Below are 24927 nucleotides of genomic sequence, written 5' to 3'. Positions count from 1 at the left end.
AGGAAGGATTCTTGCTATGAGTAGAGCTCAGGTCGGAGACAGTGACGTGGTGACTGGGATGTTCCTCGTGCACTCTGTACCCGCCGTCGTGTTGTTTGACTCAGGAGCCACCAAGTCGTTTATAGCAGCCGAGTTTGCAGTAAAGCTGGGTTTAACAACGGGCACTAATGTACAGTTAAATGTCAAAGTAGTGTCCGGAGAAGTGATGAAGTGTGACCGTATGTTCAAGGGTGTTATGGTCACCATAGGCGGAGTGAATTTTCCCAGTGATTTGATCTAGTTTGGGCTAGACGGTATACAAGTGATTTTGGGAATGGATTAGCTAGGGCAATTCAAGGTCCAAATCTTGTGTGGCAAACAAAAAATAATTTTGAAGGGGCCAAACGGAAAATGGGTATCTTACCGAGGCTCAGTCAAGGACCCAGAAGTTAAATTAGTATCCATGCTGGAGATGAAGAAGTACCTAACCAAGGGACACGAGGTTTTCCTATGTACCGTAGAGGATTTGGACACCAAGAGTGATGAGATTCAACCAATACCGGTGGTAAGTGAGTTCACGGATGTCTTTCCTGAAGAAATCCCTAGTATGCCTCCACCGGGGGAAGTGGAATTTACTATGGATTTGGTGCCAGGCACTGCCCCAAATCTAAAACCCCTTACAGAATGACACCGAAGGAGATGCAAGAATTGAATGCACAGTTACAAGACTTGTTAGACAAGGGCTACATCTATCCTAGTACTTCACCATGGGGAGCCCCTGTGTTATTTGTTAAGAAGAAAGATGGTAGCTTGCGACTGTGCATCGACTATAGGGAGTTGAATCAAGTTACAGTGAAGAACAAGTATCCCCTCCCTCAAATCGATGATCTGTTCGACCAACTTAAAGGAGCGGGTGAGTTTTCAAAGATCGACTTGAGGTCAGGATATCACCAATTGAAGGTAGACGACAAGGATATTCCAAAGACGAATTTCCGAACTCGTTATGGCTATTATGAGTTCACAGTAATGCCCTTCAAACTAACCAATGCCCCCGCGGTATTCATGGACATCATGAATCGCGTGTTTCGCCCTTATCTAGATGACTTTGTGATTGTGTTCATTGACAATATCCTGGTCTATTCTCAGGACAATGTGGAGCATGAGAAACACCTCCGGACTGTTTTACAAATGCTAAGGGAAAAATAGTTGTATGCCAAGCTCTCCAAATGCGAATTCTGGAAGGACAGTGTGCATTCTTGGGCCATGTAGTCACCAAAGAAGGAATCTTGGTGGATCCGGCGAAGATCCAAGCGGTTAGGGATTGGTCAACACCAACGTCAGTTTCGGAAGTTAGGAGTTTTCTCGGCTTGGTAGGGTACTATCGAAGATTTGTGCCCGATTTCACAAAAGTGGCCCAACCTATGACAAAACTAATGAAGAAGGAAATTCCCTTCCGGTGGGATGCGAGTTGCGACCTGGCCTTCCAAGAGCTAAAGGAAAAGTTGATTACGGCACCAGTGTTAGCACTACCATCTGGATTGGAGGGGTTCGAAGTTTTTAGCGATGCGTCGAAGAAATGCCTTGGTTGCGTGCTAATGCAAAACGGTAAGGTGATCGCATATGCATCTAGGCAGCTGAAAACCCATGAGGAAAACTACCCTACTCACGACTTAGAATTGGCAGCCGTGGTCTTTGCTTTGAAAATTTGGAGGCACTACCTGTATGGGGTATAGTGCAAGATCTACACCAACCACAAGAGCCTAAAATACATCTTCACCCAAAATGACCTGAATATGCGACAAAGGCGGTGGTTGGAACTCATAAAGGACTACGACTTGGATATCCAATACCACGAGGGAAATGCTAATGTAGTGGCGGATGCACTGAGTAGAAAGCCGAATCATTCCCTTAACACTACATGGGTATTGGGAGACGAGTTGTGTAGTGAATTTCAGAAAATGGACATGGAGGTGGTAGAACGAGGACAAGTGGATACGGAGGTCAAATTATTCAACATGAGAGTCATGCCCGCACTATTTGAGGAGATTAAGAATGAACAGTTGCAAGATAGCCAATTAAATAAGATAAGATCTAGCATATCGGAAGGAAAAAGGGGACCATTCGAGTTGTTTGACGATGGGAGCCTTCGTTATAAGGTTCGGTGGTGTGTGCCCACGACGTGTGAACACCTAAAGAGAAAAATCTTGGAAGAAGGGCACAACTCACCGTACTCGGTACACCCCGGAGGTGATAAACTATACAAGGATGTGAAGAAACAATTCTGGTGGCCTAACATGAAAAGGGAAGTGGCAAGTTTCGTGAGCAAGTGTCTAAACTGCCAAAAAGTGAAAGCTGAGAGGTGCAAGTCCAAGGGACTAGTGCAACCACTGGAAATACCCCAAGGGAAGTGGGATTCCATCTCCATGGATTTTGTGGGAGGTCTACCAGTGACGCGGACGAGTAAAGATAAGATATGGGTAATTGTGGAACAGTTGACCAAGACAGCGCGATTCATTACTATGAAAGAAACTTGGACAATGGACCAGTTAGCCAAGGCTTATATAAGCCAAGTGGTCAAATACCATGGGGTTCTGCATGACATTGTTTCGGATAGAGATTCAAGGTTTCTTTCTCAGTTTTGGAAATTGCTAAAAGCAGCGATGGGGACAAGATTAAAATTGAGTACCGCTTTCCACCCCACAACCGATGGTCAGACGGAGAGAACAATTCAAACCCTTGAAGACATGTTAAGAGCTTGCATGTTGGACTTCCAGGGATCGTGGGAGGAACACTTGGATCTAATTGAATTCTCTTACAACAATAGCTATCACGCGAGTATTCGTATGACACCCTACGAGGCTTTGTACGGTCAGAAGTGTAGGAGTCCTTTATGCAGCGAAGATTTGGTTAACCCCGTAATCTTAGGACCCCAGTACTTGCAAGATACCATAGAAAAGATCAAATACATCCAAGAGAAGATGAAGACAGCACAAGATCGCCAAAAGTCTTATGCCGATTTGGGGAGAAGGTTGGCGGAATTTCAGGTGGGGGAAAAGGTTTGGTTGAAGATTTCTCCCACCCGGGGGGGGGGGGGGGTGGTGAGATTTGGGAAAAAGGGGAAGTTGAGCCCTAGATTTAGTGGTCCTTATGAGATTTTGGAAAGAGTTGGGAATCTGGTTTACCGCCTAGCCTTGCCCGCCGAATTGGATCGTGTGCACAATGTTTTCCATGTGTCTCAACTAAAGAAATACGTGCATGATGCTACTCATGTCCTTCAGCCCGAAGTGGTGTGTTTGGATGAGACCTTGTCCTATGAGAAGAGACCCGTGAGGATTTTAGATACCAAGAGGAGAGGGACTCGCAGGAAGTCAGTAAAGATGGTAAAAGTCCTATGGTCCAATCATGAGACCAAGGAGGCAACTTGGGAACTAGAGGATGCGATGAGGGAACACTACCCCAGCTTGTTTATTCAAGGTATCTTAGTTTTTCCTTGGTTTGTGTTGCTTAGAGTTATGGTCAGGTAAGTTCGCTAATCCGATGTTTGGTCTTAGTTAGGTCATCTTGAGTTATCTTAGGTGTATCTTTGTCACTTATCTTTTCCTTGAAATGATTAAGACCTTGCTCGAGGACGAGCAAGAATAAAGTGTGGAAACTTGTGATAAGTGCCAAAGACACACATCTTTTAGGGTTTTTAAGAGGGCATAGTATATCCATTTGATATCCTTTGTGCACGATTTATGGTCGTTTATGCTTGTAATTGCTAATGTCCTGCAAAACACCACTCTACTTTGTATTCTTATGATTGATAAAGGTTTTAAGCGTGAAACAGAGGCATATGGGCATGAAACGAGCATCACAAGGAAAGGGGAAAAATCGGAGCCGTGTTGGGACCAGCCACGCGCGTGGGACCCTGCATGGAAACGAGACAGAAAGATCCACGCAGAGGCCCACGTGCGTGGGAGCGTGCGTGGAAGCAAGAAAGAAACTTCCACGTACCTTCTCTACGTGTGTGGGAGGAGGCGAGACTAGGATTAAGTAACTGATCCACGCACGTGGATCGTGGCGTGGGAAGGCAGCACGTCGGCTTCAAAATGCAATTGGCGGAAGAATTAGTGGAGTTCATTTTTTTTTGCATATTTGAAACACCTTCTCACACTTGATTTTTAGGGTTCCAGACTCTCATAGCTTGAAGATCTCGGAGAAGAAGATTGACAACCTTCCCTTCAAGATTCATTGTAGAAGAAGACATTGATTTACATTCTAGTTTGGTACAATCTATTGCTTTCATACTTCAATTTCTATTTCTTATTTTGATTACTATTTCAATTTTTATGCAATGTTATTTCATCTAGCTATGTGTGGCTAGGTTTAAATAGGATTAGGATTGTGAATCTCAATCATGATGCCAATGTGAGATACAATTCTTAATTAGGTTTTGATATTGCAATTTTATGAGTTTACATTCCCATGTTTATGAGTTGTGTTGCCTTTGAATGCTTTGTATGCTTCTTGTGGAGTCCGGTCAACTCCTCAAGTGGATCTAAGCAAGGGATTGCTAGATCACTTGGAGACCTATCTCTTTGGCATTTCCTAGTTCAATATCCGGGAGGATGAAACTAGGAATGAAGTGCGGCCAAGGTGTTCGAAGAAATGACTCTTAGGTATTTAGTCACTTAAAAAGTGCTCTAAACCGAGAGGAATCCTAGTATACCGAGAGGTGAACGGACTTAGCATACCTTCACATACCTCTACTCTTGCGATATCCTAATCTATGCTAATGATCCTAAATGCATCATGAGAGATGAACAATCCTATCCTTGTTTTTACACTTGATCTAGTTAATTATTTACATTTGTTTGCTTGCTACAACTCGACTTAATCATGTACAAACTCGTGATGGGGTGCATGAATGGCAATCACTTGTCGCACCTCAATGTCTTTTGACTCTTCCAATTTGTCATCCCTTGAGAACGATATAAACTCAAGATTCATCCCAATCTTTTGACGCGTAAGAGCTTGTCACGCTCTAAAGGACATCCTAACTTCTTATAAGTGCCTAAGTAAATTGCATTCACACTACTACCCGTGTCGACTAGGACTCGTCTGATTACTGTTCCTTCTATGTCCATCGCAATGACCAAGGTGTCTCGGTGCAGAGTCGGGCCCCTAGGAAAATCATCGTCTATGAAAGTGATTGGCTCGCAGTAGGGTCTTTTAATGTCTGACTCTTGTAAGGCAATCGCCCTGACATAGAGCTGCCTGGTCAAGGCTTTCTGAGCGCCTGCGGTATCTACACCCTCCAGACCCCTGACTATCATGTTAATGACCGGCTTATGCTTCCAGTTCTTCTCATTGTCCTCCTCCCGAGCGGGCTTCTTACCCTTGTCGACTGCATTACTAACTAGTCTAGGTGCGGTCCCATTATGCGAGGCAGTCCCAGCGGACTCCACTGATTGGGAGGTACCAGTCGACCACGCTGGATGATTGCCTTAATCTCATCTCTAAGCCCTTCACACTCTTCCGTTGTTTGAGTATTTGTGCGACGATACCAGCAATAAAGAGTGGCGTTCAGATCGATAACCTGGGGGTTGTCTCCAGGTCTGACTCGGGGCGGCGGCGGTAGCTGATGGGTTGTGCGGGTGGCCTGTAAACAGGGGCACCCAACCAGTCCTGTACCCGATGTGTCTCTATGCGCACACTGCCTACTCCCTCCAACTGTTTATTGCGATGGTTGTTCGACTAGGGTCGCTTATTCGTCACAGAGCCCTCTTGCTTTCTTTTTTGCTTGACTGCCTCCTCGGTATTGGTAAGCTGGTCGGCCCTCTGAATGTCTTAGGCGTAATTTTTAAGATTCTCATCACGCAGCTTGCTGTAATGCCCGTCATCGCGCAAGGATTCAATGAAAAAGGTCAAGGTTGTCTTATCGTTTAAGCCTTCGACCACTTGGGCCTCCTTTTGCCAGCATGCTATATGTACTTGCACAGGCTCTCTCCCTCATCCTGATGCACTGGGGCTAAATCTGAGATGTACCTCTTAGGTTTCATGCTCCCAGCGAAGTGTGTAAAGAATTGATCAGTCAGGTCCTCAAAGTTAACGATCAAGCCATGTGCCAAGGTAAAAACCCATCGCTGCGCTGGGCCAACGAGGGTAGGAAAGAACACCCTACAAATCATCGGGCCATCAGCTCCGACCACTTGCATCTTAGCCTAGAAGCTGATCACGTGACCACTCGGATCACTGGATCCATCATAGGTCGGGTGCTCGGGCAGTTTGAAGCATGTTGGGCCTTGTAAGCTAAAACCTCCACCGAAAAGGGGGGAAGCGGTCAGCAAGGTCTTGGCAGTCGACTTTTCATTTGCTTATATATTTTATTGTAAATCCTTGATCTCTGGTACCAGGTTGCACTCGCTCTCTCCGGATGGGCGACTTTCTGCTACTTTCCAAGTCAGCGGCCAGGATCTCGTGCTTACGTCTGGAAGCTCTGCGCATTTAGATGACTGCTCGTAAGGGTTCTGCCGTGGATTTCTCCCTAAACCCACTACTGGCCAGGAGCTGTAGACCCTAAGTGCGAGCATACTAACCACATCGGTCGGGCATGACCCGGCGTGCGTCCTTTCGAGCGCACAAAATGCTTAAATGCCTAAGAGATAGTATGCACTTCCTGCGTACACACTAAGCAGGCCGTGGCAGAGCAACATTAACTGCCAAGCCCCTTTCTCGCTTGTACACGTCTAGCACGTGAGACATCACCTCCGCGTTGGACAGAACGGCTTGGACGGGCAGTGGAGGTGGAATTTCCACCAATACCTTGTTAGTTGGTGCGACAGTACCCTTAGTACGTGATGCCGACCTCTCGCCAGAATTACGGTGGCTCAGTTTCTCTCGAAGATCACCAACAGAAGCATGGCTGGCAGCGGTGTAGACCCACACGCTAACGGCGGTGACGATGTTATCGGCGGTGATTGCGACGGTGGCATTGCTATTGTTTCCAGAGCATCTACTACGTGTTGTGCATGCCATTAGCAAAGTTTAGAGACGGAACCTTTTGTATTGATCCCCATGAATGGGTCCAATGTTGGTTTTACGGCTTAGGGTAGATGGACGGCGTCGCCAACACTACCGTAAAATTATTAAGTAAATAACTAAGAGAGAAATTTGATAGAATAATGATGCTTGTATTGGGCCTTGGAAAAGGCAAGGAAAAAGAAATTAACTAATTTAGACTTAGGAAAACTTTCAAAACTACCAGATTTACTTCCTAATAAGAAATTAACTAATTTAGACTTAGGAAAACTTTCAAAACTACCATATTTACTTCCTAATAAGGAAAAGGAAAATTCCGTGCCACCAATGGAAAAAATTTCTGCAGAATCTTCGTTCACAACCTTTGGAACCGGCACTCAGTCAAGACACCCTCAACTGCCTAGTCTGGTCGCTCGACCAGGCCGACCAGCGGGCTGAACAGGGGATAGCTAAGGACTAGGCTACTGAGGTCCTCTCCCTCCAATCTTCTAAGTGTTTAAGTCACCTTCCTGACCGCCTAGGGGCACACCTGACTAGGTATCCTACTTGGGGTATCTATCAGATACAAATATCATTAGCTATGGTAAGTTTTAAACTTTGGAAAGTTGGTCTATATGTAATATATGGAAATTTTGTCCAAATTTGGAAAACAATATGTAGGTGACCATAATTGCAGAGAGGATCAAGCTTCATTTCACATGTATAAATACCCAAAGAAAGTTACAAGTATGAACGTACATTAGCTTTTTGAATTAGATTGATTTTATATGGGTAAGGGTTTCATTGTTTCCCGTGTGAAAATCTTTATATTCCTGACCATGGTAGAGTTTGGGAGCATGAAGAAGGCCGAAACAGGTGAACGTTACCCGAAAGAAAGAATTAAGTTCGCTGGAGATGAGATTGATAAAAAAGATAAGAGGAATGTGAAGTTGGAATTGGAGCGTCTTATGTTTGAACTCCTAGAAGGTGTTAAGACTGTGGAACAACTAGATCGTGACCAGCTTATTGGAGTATTGTTCTTGTTGGATGAAAATATATTGAAGTTAGAGGCGAGACAGAAAGAACTTATGCAAGAGAGACAACCCAATTCTGTTAATTCTTAGAACCTTTGGATTATCTGAATATTCTCCACCAATTATAAGCTATGATAGACACCTCTCTTGATGCAATTTAAAATATCATTCCCATCCCCATATATGTACCCAACTGAAGTTTCCCTCATAGATCCTTTCCCTAATAGTTTACAAATAAATGGAATTATTCCATTCAATTGTCTTGTTCTCTTTTTCAATTTATAAATTATATAATAAATATGCATGGATGGGTTTAGAATCAAGTACTTAAGTTCTTAAACCTTTTTCTTGTTGTTTATCATGATATATGTGTGTGTATTTCTGACTAAATATTTGTAGGGATAAGGGAATTCTCCATCTTCTATTCATTCAATGGGAGAGTGCGATTAACCCCTATTTTAGAAGTTCTCAACAAAGGGAAACTAATTCCATTTAATTTTTAGCCTTTTGGTTGTTTTTGTATCTTGCCCTAATTCTTCAATTTGTGATTTACAATTGGGTCAATGTTATCGAAAATCCGACTTTGGATATCTAAGCGTGGGAGGTTTATTACAAAGTCATAGTCAAATGTGTTGTTTCATTGTTGTGGTATACAAACTTCCTTTTCTTTCACTTCTAGTTCCAATTGAAGTATGGGCGGAGCCGGAATGGGGGTAGGTGCCCCCTTCCCCCACCCACCTCACCCCTTATATATACAGGACCCCACATAATTCTCTAAAAGATGCAATCATAATCATATTAATTAATTTGATGATAAATACCTAGATTTAACATTCATTTTATAGAAATTTTAACGAATGACTATTTGTAATAAAAAATGAAAGCCAATGTACGTGCTTTGGTTGAATTGAAAGTCGAGAACTAAAATGAGTACTAACCTAAGCTAATAGTTAGAGAACCATTTATGATATTAACTCTAAAATAAATTACATGATTTTTTTTCGAAGTAAAAGAAATTAAATAACTTCTTTTAGAAAAAGAATGAAGGAATCAGAGATGTGAAATTTGAAAAAAAAAAAAATTAATGTTTTCCTAGACCCTAACTATAAATAATTAATTAAACGTATTTTTATAAATATATAAAAATTTAAACTTTTATTGAAACACATTAATATATATATATATATATATATATTGATGGATATCCTTTTATACCCCAACCAAACTCGTATATATACATGCATGCAAGAAAAGAAATGTAAAATAAACATTTTTAAAAAGTGAAAAGATAGGTTATTTTGTCCCTAGAACGGCTAATGTTATAGTCCATACTTTAACGAAAACATGTAATTCCTCGATATCGTCGGTCGCGCTCATCTCCACGAGTCGTGGATTGGACTCGTGGACTCTTATGTTTCTAAACCACGAGAGTACCACACTCATGGGTCAACCTCGTGGGGTCTTCTGTTTCCAATCCACGAGGCTCCACAAGCGTGGATTGGCCTCTGAACTGCTCAGGCTTGCTCTCCTCTCGAGATTCTTCGGATCACGCTCATATGCCGTTCTCTTGAGCTCAATTCCTTTCATAATCATAAAAACATAAAGTATGGTGGAGTTTTGCAGCACATTAGCACATTCAAGCATAATTAACCATAAATCAACCACAAAGGATAGCAATTAAATACTAAAGACCCCCTTAAAAGACCTTTAAACATGAGTGTCTTTGGCACTTGTCACAAGTTTTCACACTTTAACTCTTGCTTGTCCCCAAACAAGTTCTCAATCATTTCAAGAACAAATAACTGCCAAAGATACTTTCAAGGATAACTCAAATATAGCTCAATCAAGCAAATGGTCAATCAAGAGGAATGTGTAAGAAAACAGAGATGGTGAAATCCCTCATATCATCAAGCAAGTGTGTTAAATATGTGCCCTACTATGCAACTCAAGAAATACAAATAGGAAGCAAAAACCCCTTGCAATGGGATAAAATTAAGCATAAAAGGGAAACACACCGTACCCCACTTTTGCCAAGCATGCAACCAATTTGGGTTCGCCTCCTATTTTCCAAGGGCCTTAAAGCCGATCCACCTAGTGGGAATGATGTGCACACCCCAACCAAACATCCAACCATTATGCCAAAGCCCAAAGCATGAAAAGTAAAATAAGGGTGTGGCATGGGCCTCTCCCCGCCAATTGGCATAGGCGGTCACTCTTTTCTTCCCAAACCCCTAGAATAATGGTTATCGGGCGACCCGACTTCACATGGAGCTCCATGCTTTTTCGAAGGTCAGTGCTATGGGTGCCCGATTTATAGCGGGGTGGCTCACCTTCTCTCTCTCTCTCTCTTCTCATATCCTAGGATAATGTCATTGGGACAACCGACTTCACGTAGAGCTCTACGCTTTTCCGAAGACAGTGCAATGACTTTGCCCCAAATCCTAGCAAGACGGCTCACATCGTTTCTTACCTCATGGAGTGGCCATTTTTTTTGTCTTAGTCTATTTCTTTCTTTCTTCATTTCAACCCCTCATGCCTTTTTGTAGGGATCAGGGATTTACTCTCAATGCTTACCAAAGGCTCACCTTTTGCCCCATGCCATACCAAGGTTAATTCAATATTGGGTTTCGCTATCAATTATCTTTCTAAAGTTGAAGGGTACACACTCCCACTTCGAGAGATCCCTGACTAAGGTCTAAGTAAAATAATAGGTGAATACTTGCAAGCACACAAAAGATGTAAACCTATTTGGTTTCTATGCATTTTCCTCACTTGGTGTAAATAGGTAACTTTGAAAGGATATTCCAAGAATAAAAACTTTTTAGGCACACAAGTAACACACTTCCAACATGATATGAACAATGACGCACTCTCCATCATCAAACACACTCATCAATCAAGCACGATTCAATCAATTGAGCTTTCAAATATTAAGCACAAAGTGCGTCCTTTCCACACTTTAAAATAAACATCGTCCTCGATGTTACTTTGAGGACTCGATGGAAAAAGGAGCACGGGTCTTATACAAATGCATATCCTTTTCCACACTTTAAAAGTGTTGTCCGGGATTTGGGGTGCAAGACAAAATCCTTTGTGAATGAAAATGGAAAATCAAAGAATTTGTGCAAAACATTTTTCCACACTTTAGAGTTGAAAACCGGGGCACAAATTAAAAGGGATGGAAATTGTCACCCAATGAAGAACATTTCCCTTTTTCCAAGATATGTAGCATCCTATTCACTTTTCCCCATAATATCAAAGCTACACAACAAAAGTTAGTGGCATATGTGCAAAAGTCAAGTAAAGAAGTGCAATGAGGTAGTCAAGGCCACTCCCTAACTATCTGCACTTTTTTTTTTCTTTTTTTTTTCTCTTTTTTTTTTTGGGTTTTCATAAGCCTTGGGGTGCCTCCCAAGAGCGCCATGTTTAACGTCTTTAGCCCGACATGAATAACAAGGTAAAAATACAATGGCTAAAGAAATCAAACATACAACTACCAAAAGAAAATGACATGACACAAGAAATTGAAGTTCCACTAGGCTTCTCTAGCTAGCCTCTCACAATGTTTAGGGAATTAAAATTGCAAGAAATTAAAAAGTGCATGAAAAGTAAATGCATGAAAGTAAATGTATGAAAGTAAATGCGGGAAAGTAAATGATTGTCTCAAACAAGTTTCGTAACCAAAGGAAGTCCATGTTTGTTTGTTTTTTTTTTTTCTTTCTTTTTCTTCTCCTCTTCTTCTTTTTATTGTTGAGGTGTGGCTCAAGACATGTTGTCACCAAAGGATGGAGGGTGGAAGTGCCGGGAAAACAGGGCTTGAAGATCCTCAATGGCCCGCCCATGCCTCTCGATCGCTTAACCTTGCCTTTCAATTGCTTGGCCTTGCCCTTCAATTGCTTGGCAATGCCTCTCAAGCTGCTCTCCATAGGCCCGTAGGATGTCCATTTGCTCTTGATGAAAGTGGTATTGGAGAGCTCTCATGGATGCCCAATTGTTGACTTGAGGCACATCGGATGGAACCTCGGGCATGGGTGGCGGCGGAGCATGTGGTGGAGGTGGCGGGACTTTTTCTTCTTCTTTCTCCTCTTGGGCGGTTCCTCCCAACAGGACCAACTTAGCTTGCATGAAATCCCCAACGGTCAAAGGAGACGTGGAAGCAATCCTTCTTTCTTTCCTCAACTTTGATTCCAAACCCATACCTTGGATTAATTGTGTAAGCAACGGACTAATGAAGATGATGGGGTGTTATCACGGCTTTGAGTAGCCAACCATTTCTTGCATTGAACCCCCATGTTGATGACCTTACACTTTTACATTCTCCAAAGGTGGAATAGATCCGAGCAGTACACCTTGTGCAAATTGGTCCTCCTAGCCGTAAATTGACCGCCAACGTACGCCTTACCGCCTTCATCTCATTTACTTCAATGGCCTTGGAGTTGGTGTTGCTAGAGCCAAAACTTGTAAGCCCATCCGATATGTCCGTCTAAAAATCCCTCATCTCCTTATCCGAGTAAAAATCAGTGCGCAGGTTCGCATAACCCTGAGTAACACATCCTCCGCTATTCCATTGGGGTGCCTTACGGACCCATCGGCTAAGTGAATGGTGAGTCAGGTTGGGGTGATATATGGCAATTTCAACTGGTCGAAAACACAAGAAGGCATAACATTTATAGAAGCTCCGAGATCGGCCAACGCGTTTTCAAATTCACAATCTTTGATGGAACATGGAACAACAAACGCGCCGGGGTCTCCCATTTTGGTTGGGTACCGTTGTGGATCACGACCGGTAACTCTTCGCTTAAATAATCTTGAGGCACAACATTTGCTTCATCATTCTCAATAATATGTTTCAAATGACAAGCACAATAAATTTTTTGAAGAAAAGTTCTTACCTTTCCTTTTCTCTCCCATGTGTTTATGTCACTACAAAAAAAACACAAGAATAGTGACGGACTTTTCCGTCGCTATAAAGGGGAAATTCCGTCGCTAAACAGTATAGCGATGGATCTCGTCCGTCACAAAATTTTTCTGTCGCTAAGTCTAGCGACGGAAATGTTCGTCGTTTGCTGAAATAAATCTGTCGCTAAATTCGACTCGACGACGGATTTGAAGATGACATTTGTGACCGAATAACGACGGACGATTTGGTCGCTATAATTAGCGACGGAATTTCCGTCGCTAAAGCACCAAAAAACCGTCGTTACGTTTCCTCTACTACGTTCCGGCGACCACATGTGGATCATCTTAGTTGAGGAGGTGTTGATGGTCGGTTGATAAGCGCCAAAGACACTTAGTTTTATGGTCTCGTAGGAGTGTATTTTGAGCTTAATTGTGATCCTTTGTGTACCATTCTTGACCATTTAAGCTATAATGTGTATTGTGCTATAAAATAGCACCACACTTTGTGTTTTTGTGAGATTAGGAAGGTTTTAGCTTAAAAGAGGCATGGTGACACACTCGGGAGCATTGCAAGGCAAAGGAGTGGACCGGAGCCAAGGCTAGAAGGCCCAACGCACGTTGGACGTGCGTGGAAGAGAAATAGAAAGTCCCACGCACTGGCCAACGTGTGTTGGATAACAGCGTGGAAATGATAAGTGATCGGCTAACACATGTTGGCCGGTGCGTTGGACGCGGGTTGAAGTTTCTTCCTAGGCAGATTTTTGAAGGCCAAATTTGGGGGAAGCTATTTAATAGGCTAGAATAGATTAGATTAAGGGAGAACACTTAGCGATCAGAAGTTAGACATTAGACAACTTTCATTTTAGCAATTTTACATTCTCTCTCTAGATTTTCTCTCTAGCCTCTCTCATTTTGAAGAATCTTTGAAGAAGGAGATTGACACTCTTCCAATCAAGGATTATTGTAGAGCTTCAACATTTGTAATTCCAAATGGTATTCTATTACACTTCTAATTTCAATTGCTTTGTTAGATCTATGTTTGCAATGTTGAATGTTATGGCTATGAGTGGCTAGGTTTTCTAGGATTGAATTGTATGTCTTGATCATGATGCTATGTGAGCTTTAATTCTCAAATTAGGTTTATGAATAATGTTGCTATGCTTGTGAATCTTGTTTTCTTGGATTGATTTGTAAGCATCCTATGGAGCTAGGCTACCTCCTAGGGTTGTGCTAAGCAAGTGATCTAGGCAAGAGATTGCTAGATCAATTGAAGCTTCTATCAATGGCATTTCCTAGCTTAAGGATCCGAGAGGATTAAGCTAGGAAGGTAGTGTTGGTAAAGTGTCTGAGGAAAGGTCCTATAGACTTTAAGAGCCCAAAGGGAAATTCTAGTTTCTAGAATACAAGTCCTAGTAATTGAAGAATGAAATGACACAAGCAATCTCCCTAGGTTCTAGCATTTGCATCATGAGAAAGACTAGCAATTCAATACTATTTCATTTCATTTGTTTAGTTCATTTTTCTTAGTTTTTGTTTTACCGCTTACTATAATCTTAATTCAAAATGCGTGACACTTGCTCAATCACACACACACCTCTTTCTTGATGTTGCTACCATTTAGCATCTCCAATTTGTCGTCCTTTGAAAGCGATAAAATTCGGGATTCATCCCACATCTTTGACACTTGCTAGGTTAGAAAGCTTCTATCACACCTGCACTAAAAGGAACAAATAAAAGAAGAGAAACCTAAAGCGATGTCAAATCGCGCTGTTGCCGTGGATGACAAACGGTTATTTCTAAGTGATTGTCAACTTGAGAAATGTTTGTGATTGTTGTTTGAGTATTTTATTTTGTTTTGATTTTATCTTTTACTTGTGATAACCCTCCACTCAATTACATACTTCTAGTTGAGAGGAGAAGAAAAGAGTTGTTGTGATTCTTCTAGGTTGAATGCATACAAGATCAAAAGGGAATTAAGGGCTAGTGCCATTTGTACCTGAAATCAACAAAGCAACTAGAAGAAGAGCTCTATAAGATCCTACTCCATTTGATCACATGGCATCTTCAAGCGCTAACAACCAAAGGATATCTATAGGGAGAGGAAGCCCATTACATAGACCCCAACCTACTCACCAAGGAGGAGTAAATGCTTATGGAGGAGCACCATTACCTCAAGAACCACCCCGTGAGGAAAACAATGCAAATGTAGGACAAGTTCCACCAGATCATGTAGGATAAGATGAGTACTACGATGCCCCACATGATGGAAGGGGGAAATCCATGCATAGCCGAATATATGATTCTTGAGTTCTCCATGCATAATTCAATGTTCGTACCACCCTTGGAGAATGTGAATTTCCATATACATCCGGCGGTACTTAGTCTCGTTCAAAACAAATCTTTTTGAGGGTCAATATCGGAGGATCCACATACTCATATTACCCGTTTCATACGTGCTTGTGGAATGTTTAGACAAGAAGGTATACCGGATGAGATAGTAAGATTGAAGCTATTTATGTTATCGGTAATTGGAGAAGCTTTGAGATGGCTAGATGCTCAAGATGACAACCACTTACGGTCATGGGCTCAATTGCATAAGGAATTCATGAACGAATTCTTCCCGCTAACCAAGACGATGAAGATAAGGAAGCAAGTGCAAGAATTCAAGCAGGGTTCTTTAGAGAGTCTTGGCGAGGCATGGAGGAGATTCAAATCATTGAGGAGGCAATGCCCATCGGACCTACTTCATCCGTGGGACGTGATTAGCTCGTTCTATGGCGGTTTGACGGATGAGGGGAAGATGTTGTTCGATTCTTCATCTAGTGGTGCATTTGTATCATCGTCTCCGGCGAATGCCGATGCACTTATTGAGAGGATTTTGTCCAACACTTCATTTTGGTATAACAAAAGGGGATGCTAAACCGGGAATGTATGAAGTCAAAGGGAGCATAGCTCATGGATACGTGTTATATTACTTAAAGAATCGTGTTATACTTTTTTTTTTTTTGACAATTGTCATATTACTTAAGAATCGACAAAAAAATAAATGCTTCAACCATAGGGAATGCTTACAGTCACCCTCGGAGAAAGCACTCATGCATGCTTAAGAATCTGCAAAAAGAAAAAAAAAAAAAAGTAAATGTTTCAGCCATAGGAAATGCTTACAGTCACCCTCAGAGAAAGCACCCATGCATTCTTAAGAATCTGCAAAAAAAAAGTAAATGCTTTAGCCATAGGAAATGGTTACAGTCACCCTCGGAGAAAGCACCCATGCATGCTTCAACCCATGTTATATTCTCTATATATACCTATGTCTGTTTTCACAACCATTATTATTGATTTCTTCGGTTTCCTCCTCACAAATTTTTTCAACTATTTCTCATTACTTTAGTTTTCTCTTCATTCAAAATATTTAACAACCATTTATATTTCTAAATTTTTGTTATTACGTAAAAGTTTAACTCAACTCTTTGAATATAAAAAATGGATCTATTCGATGATTTTGAAATAGTAAATTTAATAACTCCTTAGTATTGTGCCAGTCTACAGTATGTCGTAATAAGCTTTGCGGGAAAAAAATTGCATGTGCACGTGTAGAAAACAAACCCTCCAATACTTATTTATCTTATCCAACTCATGGATGGGATCAATATCTACAAATGTTGGGTTTACCCGTTCTCGATCCAATGTCTTTTTCAAATAAGGAAGATGCACAATGATATGCTATGCTCATATTTGAACGTCTACAACAAATTAATTATCCTTCACGTAAGTAATTTCGTATTTATCAATTCTTTTGTTAATTTTATCATGTATAACTATGTAATTGTTCTCTTATAATTATTTTTGTTTTTTATTTTGTTACTAGCTTGCAACAATCAAATACATATCCCTGATAATAGTGAATGCGTTATTACGTGGTTCACTATTCAAGTTACATTTGAGCTACCTATGGTAATCAATTTTGATGTTATATATTTAAATGTTATAATACATTCACAGTTCTTACATTTACTATAATTTTGTTAATAGAGAATTCCCAATTGTATGCATCGCCATCTAATGCAACATCTGACAAAAAAAAAAAAAAAGCAATTATGTGGCATCATACTCAATGATAGAAGTTTTCGTCCAAGATATGCACTTTACCATGGGAATTAGTGATTTCAGGGTGGAAAATAATTTATTTCCTGGAGACATTGTGCTATTTCGACATACAGGTTTCTTCACTTTCAAAACTTACTTATATAGCAATGACTCATACAGTCCGAAGAGGGAATTTAATCAATATGGCAAATGGATAACTAGTCGCTGTTTTGGTCGTGGTAACATAACACTTATATTGCATAAATTACATGTTATATATTTTTTTTACTACATACAGTAATACTAATTTGTTTATAAATTAGCGTTTATCAATGTCAACGCAAGGTCTTCAATACGACCAACATATGGGTTTGATCAACTAGAGCGATGTAGATCTTTGTATACAAATTTCGGTACATTTTTTGCAGTAAGAAAATAATATACATTCAACTTGTCCTTCAATCGATGTCATTAGTTACTAACATCCTCTATTCTAGCATGATCGATTGAGTGAATTTTTCCGCGACTCCATCGAATTGGATGTGCCGCTCAAATTCATAGTTGGAGATAGAAAGGTAGAGCTCTACTTCGATGTAACATTAACATTGTATGACGAACAGTGGGAGCAAATATATGATTATTTTCACTTAGATGGATATGATCGTGTTGTATGCTTCAATGTCGAGCAAAATGTCGTACTCATGCTACCTATTGCTACCTCGTGTAACGTTGAGAAGATTTATCGGTGGTTAGTCACATATCCTTTTTTGACAATGATTATGACGAAATCCACCGTTTAACTGAGTGAATGATATGAGTTTGATGTATACAGTATCAAAAGTTTTTTCTTCAACTGTAATAAAAATAGTAGCAATCATGAAATTAATTATTAAAAATACTAAATCATCATTATTAAAGTATCACGATATTATAATAAATATATCATTAGCAATCAATCAATATAATTACATAATATAATTCATGAACCAACCATTAGTAATCATTGTTACATTATACAAAGTAATCATATGTAAATCAAATAATGCATTACAACGGAAAACAATATTACTACTGATTTCAACAAAAAGAAATACTACTGATTATATAAATCAACAAAATATTCAAACACGGAAAACAAGAAGACATACTACTGATTTAAAAAAATAAATAAAGAAGAAATACTACTAAACTATAAAATGGCTGTGAAAATGATGATGCTTTACGCTTTGGATAAAATGGAATTCTGGCGTACGTGATTCCCTCTTTTGCCATGATTCAAATTCCAGTCCGATTAGGAATCCAATTTGAAAAATGGTCTCCAGCGAGGTTATGACTCTCCATGTGAAGATGGCTTCAACCTTCAGTGACAATCAATGTGGCAGTGGCAATCTTAATTATCGTGGACACTGGCAGCGTGGCAGTGGTCAAAACCAAGGTCGTGGCAGTCCTCACCGAGGCCATCAGTGTGGTAGACGTGACTTTAATGTTTAGTATCAAATTCGTGATGGTTTCGGTCATAGGGAGCCAATTGTTTTCGGTGTATTCAGGGGCTCCGGGCCCTCAGGCTATTTGGTGTTTCAGAATGATTTGGGTGTTGACTCTTTGTCAAATTCGCACACTTGGTTTCCAAACACTGGAGTCACAAATCATGTGACTCCAGACATAGCTACCCTTTCTACCTCAGAGGAGTACACTAATAATGAGACTTTACGTATCGGTGATGGTATGTGCATGTCTATTAGTCGTGTTGGTCATGATATTTTTGATACCCTTTCTAGGTCCTTTAAGATGTCTAATATTCTGCATGTCCCTGGCTTGTCTGCTTCTTTACTTTCTGTTCAGTGTTTTGCTTCTGATAATCAAGTATTCTTTAAGTTTCACCCTTCTTTCTTTGTTGTGAAGGATATTGCCACCAAGGCGGTGCTATTTCAGGGCAATAGCTCTGGTGGGCTCTACTCCTTGCCAGTGTCTCATCATACTCCGTCTCTGTTCCTGTCAGCACAAGCCTCTGCTTCAGTCAGGCACAATCATCTTGGTCATCCACATCAGCGTGTTCTTAGCCGTGTCATGCAGTCTTGTTCGGTTAGTGGGTCTAGTAAGTCTCTTAGTGATACTTCGTTGTGTTCTGGATGCTACCTGGAAAGATAGTTCTAGCATTCTTGATTTAGTTTACACTGATATTTGAGGTCCTGCTGTAACAACCCGTGTTACGCCTTTAAATCTAGAATTAATTATTTAATTAATTCCGTCAAAGAATAATTAAAAAGGGAATTAAGAACGTATAGGCCCTTAATTAATTTGTGTGGTCCACGGTGGACCGTGGACCCTTGCCTATATTAAAGCCTTAAAGCTCGTCAGGACAAAGAAGTTGGGCCCATTATTAATCAGATTCTAATTAGAAATCCTAAATCTATATAAAAGGAATTAGAAAACTTCAGAACCCTCTCTCCCTCCTCATTACTCGAAAATCCCCTCCCAAGAATTCAGACAAAGAATCCCTACCACCAAGTCTAGGGATAGATTGATAGGAAGAAGGACTTGAGGAAAAATTCTAGAAGTCGTAAGAAGTTTAATTAAAGCTACCAGGTAACACATGTCTTACAAAACCTATTTTCCTTGCTATCTTTTATTGACTGGCTCCGTTGAATTATTGAATGCGTGGTTTTGTATTTATGCCTTGTTAGAGCGTGTCTTTACGATTTATGATTTGGATTCTTGGTGTTCTTGATGACCTTGATAATCTTGTGTGGTGGTTTGCATTTTCTTGCATTTAATTATGTTTAGAGCTTGTCCTTAGGGTTTATATGGTGAATCGGGTTGTTCTTGATGTTCTTGGAGTTCTTTGGTGGGTTTATGCATGTCCGGGTGTTATTCAAGGTTTATGGCTTGTCTTTAAGGCTTTGTATATTGGTTTATTGATGTTCTTGAGGTTCTTGATGCTCTTGAACCGTTATGTGTTTATCCTAGAGTCTTGGCTTGTTTAGAGCTTGCGTTTAGGGTCCAATGGTGTTGCTTCTTGGCGTATTCTATATGTTCAAGTCCCTATATTGTTGATGTGTGTTTTTGATGGGTTTGGACTTGAATTTGGGCATAATTGGTGAAGTCCCGTAGTGGGAAAATTTCCCTTGGAGTGTTGTTCCGGCGGGTAGTCAGTGGGGGGTCGAACCCCCACCTGACCACCCACTCGGTCACGGTGTGAGTTGTTCCCGGCGGGTGGTCGTCCACCCGCCGTACCACCTGCTGGAACGTAGTTTGCGGTGGTCCGTCGGCCTCTGTTTTGGTTGATCCCCGTGCCCCGGTGTGTCTTCTTTGATGTTTGTGAGTCTAGTATAATGTCTTAACTATCGTGACGTGATTTGTGAGTTGTGTCCAAGAATGTGGTCTAAACTTGTATTGTGTGGATCAAAGTGTGGTTTATGTTATTCTCCGTAGGTTGCATGTTTAGGTTGATATCTCGTGTCGTTCTGACTCTATTCGTATGTTGTGCCCTTTCTCGGTAACCCCGTGATGTAATTGTTGTTGAGTCTTGATTGTCATGCTATTGTCCATGGTGATGAAAAGATGTGAAATTGGTGGAAAAGATATGTTGGTGGTATGACGCACTACGAGTGCATTGATCATTGTGCTATAGGCACAGGTCGCTTGATTATTGTGCTATAGGCACAGATCAGGTTATGTTTTGGAACTGCGAGTGCTCGATCATTGTTGTAACACCCCCAATTTTTACCGAAATCTAAAAGCTTAATTAAAGGGGAAAGCAAGCTAAACATTCATTCAAAATCATCGGAAGCAAAGTCTAGATACAGAGGTGCTATGCCACACCTATCTCAACATAGGTGCACAGGCTTAGTCTAAACCAAAATCTCAATAGCAAAGTCATAGGAAATAAGGCACACAAGCCATAAGTCTAAACTAGGGAAAACATGAAGAGCTACACTATCTAAGGTCCACTAGTGCGCTCTCCATAAGCTACTCAAAACTTGTAAAAACATAGGGATAACACCCGTCAGCGAAAGATGCTGGTAACCCACCAATTCGCATTAAGTAGCATAATATATAGATATAATAAAACCATTTGAGACAGAGGGATACAATATATATCATTTTAAAACCAAGAGAGGGAACATCAAGAGACACAACATAACACTCTCAACAAAGACCAACCATCAGCAACAATCAACAGGTCAATAAGGACAACAAGCAACATACTCAGACGCAACCTACCATAATCAAGGTAGAGTTCCCGATAGACATGCTCATAAGCAATGAATACAATAAATCACACAATGACAAATATCAAGTTCCAACCTTATGCCCTGTTCCAACCTTATGACTACCCCGGCCTTATTTCGGTTCCAACCATTACCTCCTAGTGTCACCCTGTACTTCTGAGTCCAACCTTATTCCGCCTAGGACCGTCGTCCCCGACCAATCTTTACCACCAATCATTATACCGTCGAAGTCTCAGTACACGAGGGTACCATTAAATAACACAATATTACCACCGATCTCGTGAGCAAAGCTCAATAATATTGCCACCAATCTCATTCATAGTTACACATAGTCATCATCAAGAGGACTGAGGCTCATCAATAGCCCAATCAAGTATCAACAACGGGTACAACAAATGTACAAGATCACATCATAGAAATCAATCAAGAGGTTTCACTGATAGACATGAAACAATACTCAACAACAACAATGGACTTCAATCCAATATCAACATGATTGGCAACACAAGTTGCCAATCCTTAAGGGAATGGACAAACAACACATACTAGCATCAACGACATCATATCTAGCATTCTCATCAAACGGGTAAACCCAAACGGTTCCAACGAACCTCAAAGACTCACATAAATCTGACGAATCACAAAGTTGAACTATTAGCACGATTCAAGATACAAAATCCTAACATAGATACTTAGGACATCATAGACATACGAAACATCAAGGAGACACCCAAAAGCTCAACAATCCAACAAAGGCAGGCCAAAACATCACATACCAAAGGGTGGAACCACGGGGAAACAACCCCCGCCACAATCCCACCTGTGTACCCCGCGGGTGGAACCGCGAGTGGGTCCCTACCCGCGGCTCTGCCCGCCGGGTACACTCCTCCACCCGCGGGTGGGGCGGCGGGTGGACAACCACCCGCTGTCCGCCTGCGGGGAACGTACTGAACACACAATAATTCCCTTCGGGGAATTTCATCAACAAGGCCAAGTTCAAGTCCAAAGCACCCCAAATCTCACAGACAACAAGTAAATGACTTGAACCCATGAATAGATCAAAAGATAGCATTTAAGAAGCCTAGATACAAGCTCTAAACATACATTATCACAATATCATGCATCAAATCTCACATTAACACCATGAATCATTAATAGAAGTCAAGAATCATCAATAGCAAGTAGAAAATAAGTTTTGTATACCATAGGTTACCTTTGTAGACCAAGAAATTCTTCCTTTCTACACTCCTAAGCTTCTCCTTGAAGCTCCTCTTCAACCAAGTCTTCTTACACAATCAAAATCACAAAGAAGACACTAATCTTAGATAAAGACTTGGTAAAGCTAATTAAAAATGCCAACTTATCCTAGATCTTACCCTTCCTTAAGCTTGGGGGATGGAAAGGTGGAATCTTGGAATGATTCCTAGCAAGGATGGAGGGGATTCTTCTTAGCTTGGAGAAGAAGCCAAGTTTTCTTAGAAAGAGGGTAGAGAAAGGTTTTTTTTTTTCCGAAGTGGGGAAATGAGATTTAGGCTTGATAGGGTAAGGCTTCAAGACCAAGCAAATGGAAAAAGACTATAATGCCCTTACTTTCCCTAGAAAAACTTAGAAAGACCCCAAAGAGTTAGGTACAACCATCACAGCCAAAGGTCCCCCTTTTTGACTTCAAATCAATTGACCAAAGAGTTAGTCAATTTAAGTCCTCCGACTATCAATTTGGGAAATTGATAAGAAAGTCCACAAGGATGACTTAGGATTAATTATCCAATTAATCCTATTTTAAAGGATAGGATTTTCGGGGTGTCACAATTGTGCTATAGGCACAGATCACTTGATCATTGTGCTATAGGCACAAATTATGTTATGTAATGGCACTGCGAGTGCTGAGAGATCGATGGAATGTTGGAGGCCATGTTGGAGGGGAGCATGCGGTGCTCCGGAGGGATAAGGATGTGGTGTGTAGGGTGGCCTGGAGGTAAATGTTGGAACTGTTATAAGGATGGAGAGGAGTAAAGTTTGGAACTTGGTATAAGGTTGGATCATGGACATGTCTTGTTGTGTGCTCTTGTTTGTTATTGTTGAGTCTTATTGTCGTCCTGTCTTGCAGTCTTAACTTGCATGCTAGTGTCTTTATGTGTTTTGTCGTGTCAAGTCTGTGATGTGCCTTGAGTCTCATTCCTGGTTTTAAAGCTAGAGTTGGTTAGGACTATATCTATGTATTCCCAAGTCTCAAAATGATTTCTTATATCTATATGTATTGTACTCAACGCGTGGGAGTGAGTTGCTTAGCATTATTCGCTAACGGTTGTGATACCGCATGTTTTGCAGGTACTGATTAGTTGACCGAGAGCGCGCTAGAAGGAGCTGCGGTTCCTGGTTTAGTTAGTATTAGCATAGTTAGACGGCATGTGAGTTGTGCTTGTATTCGGATAATGATTATGGATTATGCTTTGTTTGGTTAGTTTTAGCCTGTGCATCTAGGTTCCCTAGCTTAGGTGTGGCATATCACCCCAACACTGATGTTTAGCTTTCTCTCTGTTTTGGTTATTAATGATAGCTTTGCCTTTATTTCGTAAGCCTTAATGACTTTAAATTATGTCGAAAATTGGGGGTGTTACACCTGCCCCAATTCTTTCATCTAGTGGATATTGTTACTTTGTTATATTTGTGGATGACTACTCTCGTTTACATGGTTTTTTCCAATGCGCTTAAAATTTGATCTATATGATATTTTTGAGCATTTTCGTGTCATGGTTGAGCGTTCTTTTTCTTGTAAAATAAAAGTTATACAGTCTGATTTGAGTGCTGAGTATAAAAAGTTACATTCTTTGTTTATGCAATTAGGTATTAATCATAAACAATCTTGTTCCTATACTCATAAACAGAATGGTCGTGTAGAACGGCAACACAGACATATTGTTGAGACTAGGCTAACCCTTATGGCTCATGCCTCTATTCCATCTCGTTTATGGGATTTTACTTTTAAGTCTGCTATTTATCTCATTAATAAAATGTCTTCTAGTGTCTTGCGAAACTCCAGTCCTCACTATATGTTACATAAGTCTCAGACATCTTATTCCTTTCTTCATGTCTTTGGTTGCTTATGTTATCCTCACTTAAGGCCATATAACCGTCATAAAAATTTCCTACAGATCTTCTCCTTGTGTCTTCTTAGGTTATCCTGACTCTTTTCGGGGGTATAGGTACATGGGCTTGTAGACTAATAAGATATATGTTTGCAGGCATGTACGGTTTAATGAGGCAGTCTTTCCCTTTGCTACTAAGATTGTTTTGCGAGCTCCTTCGGCTCCATAGCCTCATCCTTGGGCTGAATCTGTCATGCAGTCGTGCTATGTGACATCCACTGCAACAGCCACGGATTCATCACCTGTTGTGCAACCGGTTCCATCCGTCCCCGTTGTGGCTGCCACACGTGGTCGTGCTTCGAGACCAAAGACGAGGACTCATGCCATGACTACTAGGAGTCATTCTCGTGCTCCTACAGTTTTGACTACACAGGTTTGCCCTTCTGAGCCCACTTGTTATACACAACCAGTCAAGTATCCTGAGTGGTGTGAGGCCATGGATCATGAATTTAATGCTCTACTACAGAATCAGACCTGGTGTCTAGTTCCTCCTCGTTCGAATATGAATTTCATTGGTTGTAAGTGGGTTTTTTACTCGAAGAGAAAGCT

General features: G+C 40.9%; 2 protein-coding genes across 2 annotated transcripts; both read left to right on the top strand.

Moving 5' to 3' along the window:
• The first annotated feature begins 663 nt into the window (after positions 1–663).
• On the top strand, positions 664–1185 carry LOC109180672 (RNA-directed DNA polymerase homolog). The gene has a single exon (XM_019330359.1). It carries the CDS (start codon positions 664–666, stop codon positions 1183–1185), a length of 522 nt encoding a protein of 173 aa, XP_019185904.1.
• Positions 1186–18311: 17126 nt separating this feature from the next.
• LOC109180671 lies at positions 18312–19148 on the top strand. The gene is made up of 2 exons (XM_019330357.1): positions 18312–18463; positions 18548–19148. The coding sequence occupies exons 1-2, from the start codon at positions 18312–18314 to the stop codon at positions 19146–19148; spliced, it is 753 nt and encodes a 250-aa protein (XP_019185902.1).
• Positions 19149–24927: the final 5779 nt, after the last annotated feature.

Source organism: Ipomoea nil, unplaced genomic scaffold, assembly GCF_001879475.1.
Source record: "Ipomoea nil cultivar Tokyo-kokei standard unplaced genomic scaffold, Asagao_1.1 scaffold1031, whole genome shotgun sequence".
Taxonomy (NCBI): Eukaryota; Viridiplantae; Streptophyta; class Magnoliopsida; order Solanales; family Convolvulaceae; genus Ipomoea; species Ipomoea nil.
The sequence above is the reverse complement of the archived record's forward strand: the minus strand, read 5'-3'. Positions and strand labels throughout refer to the sequence as shown.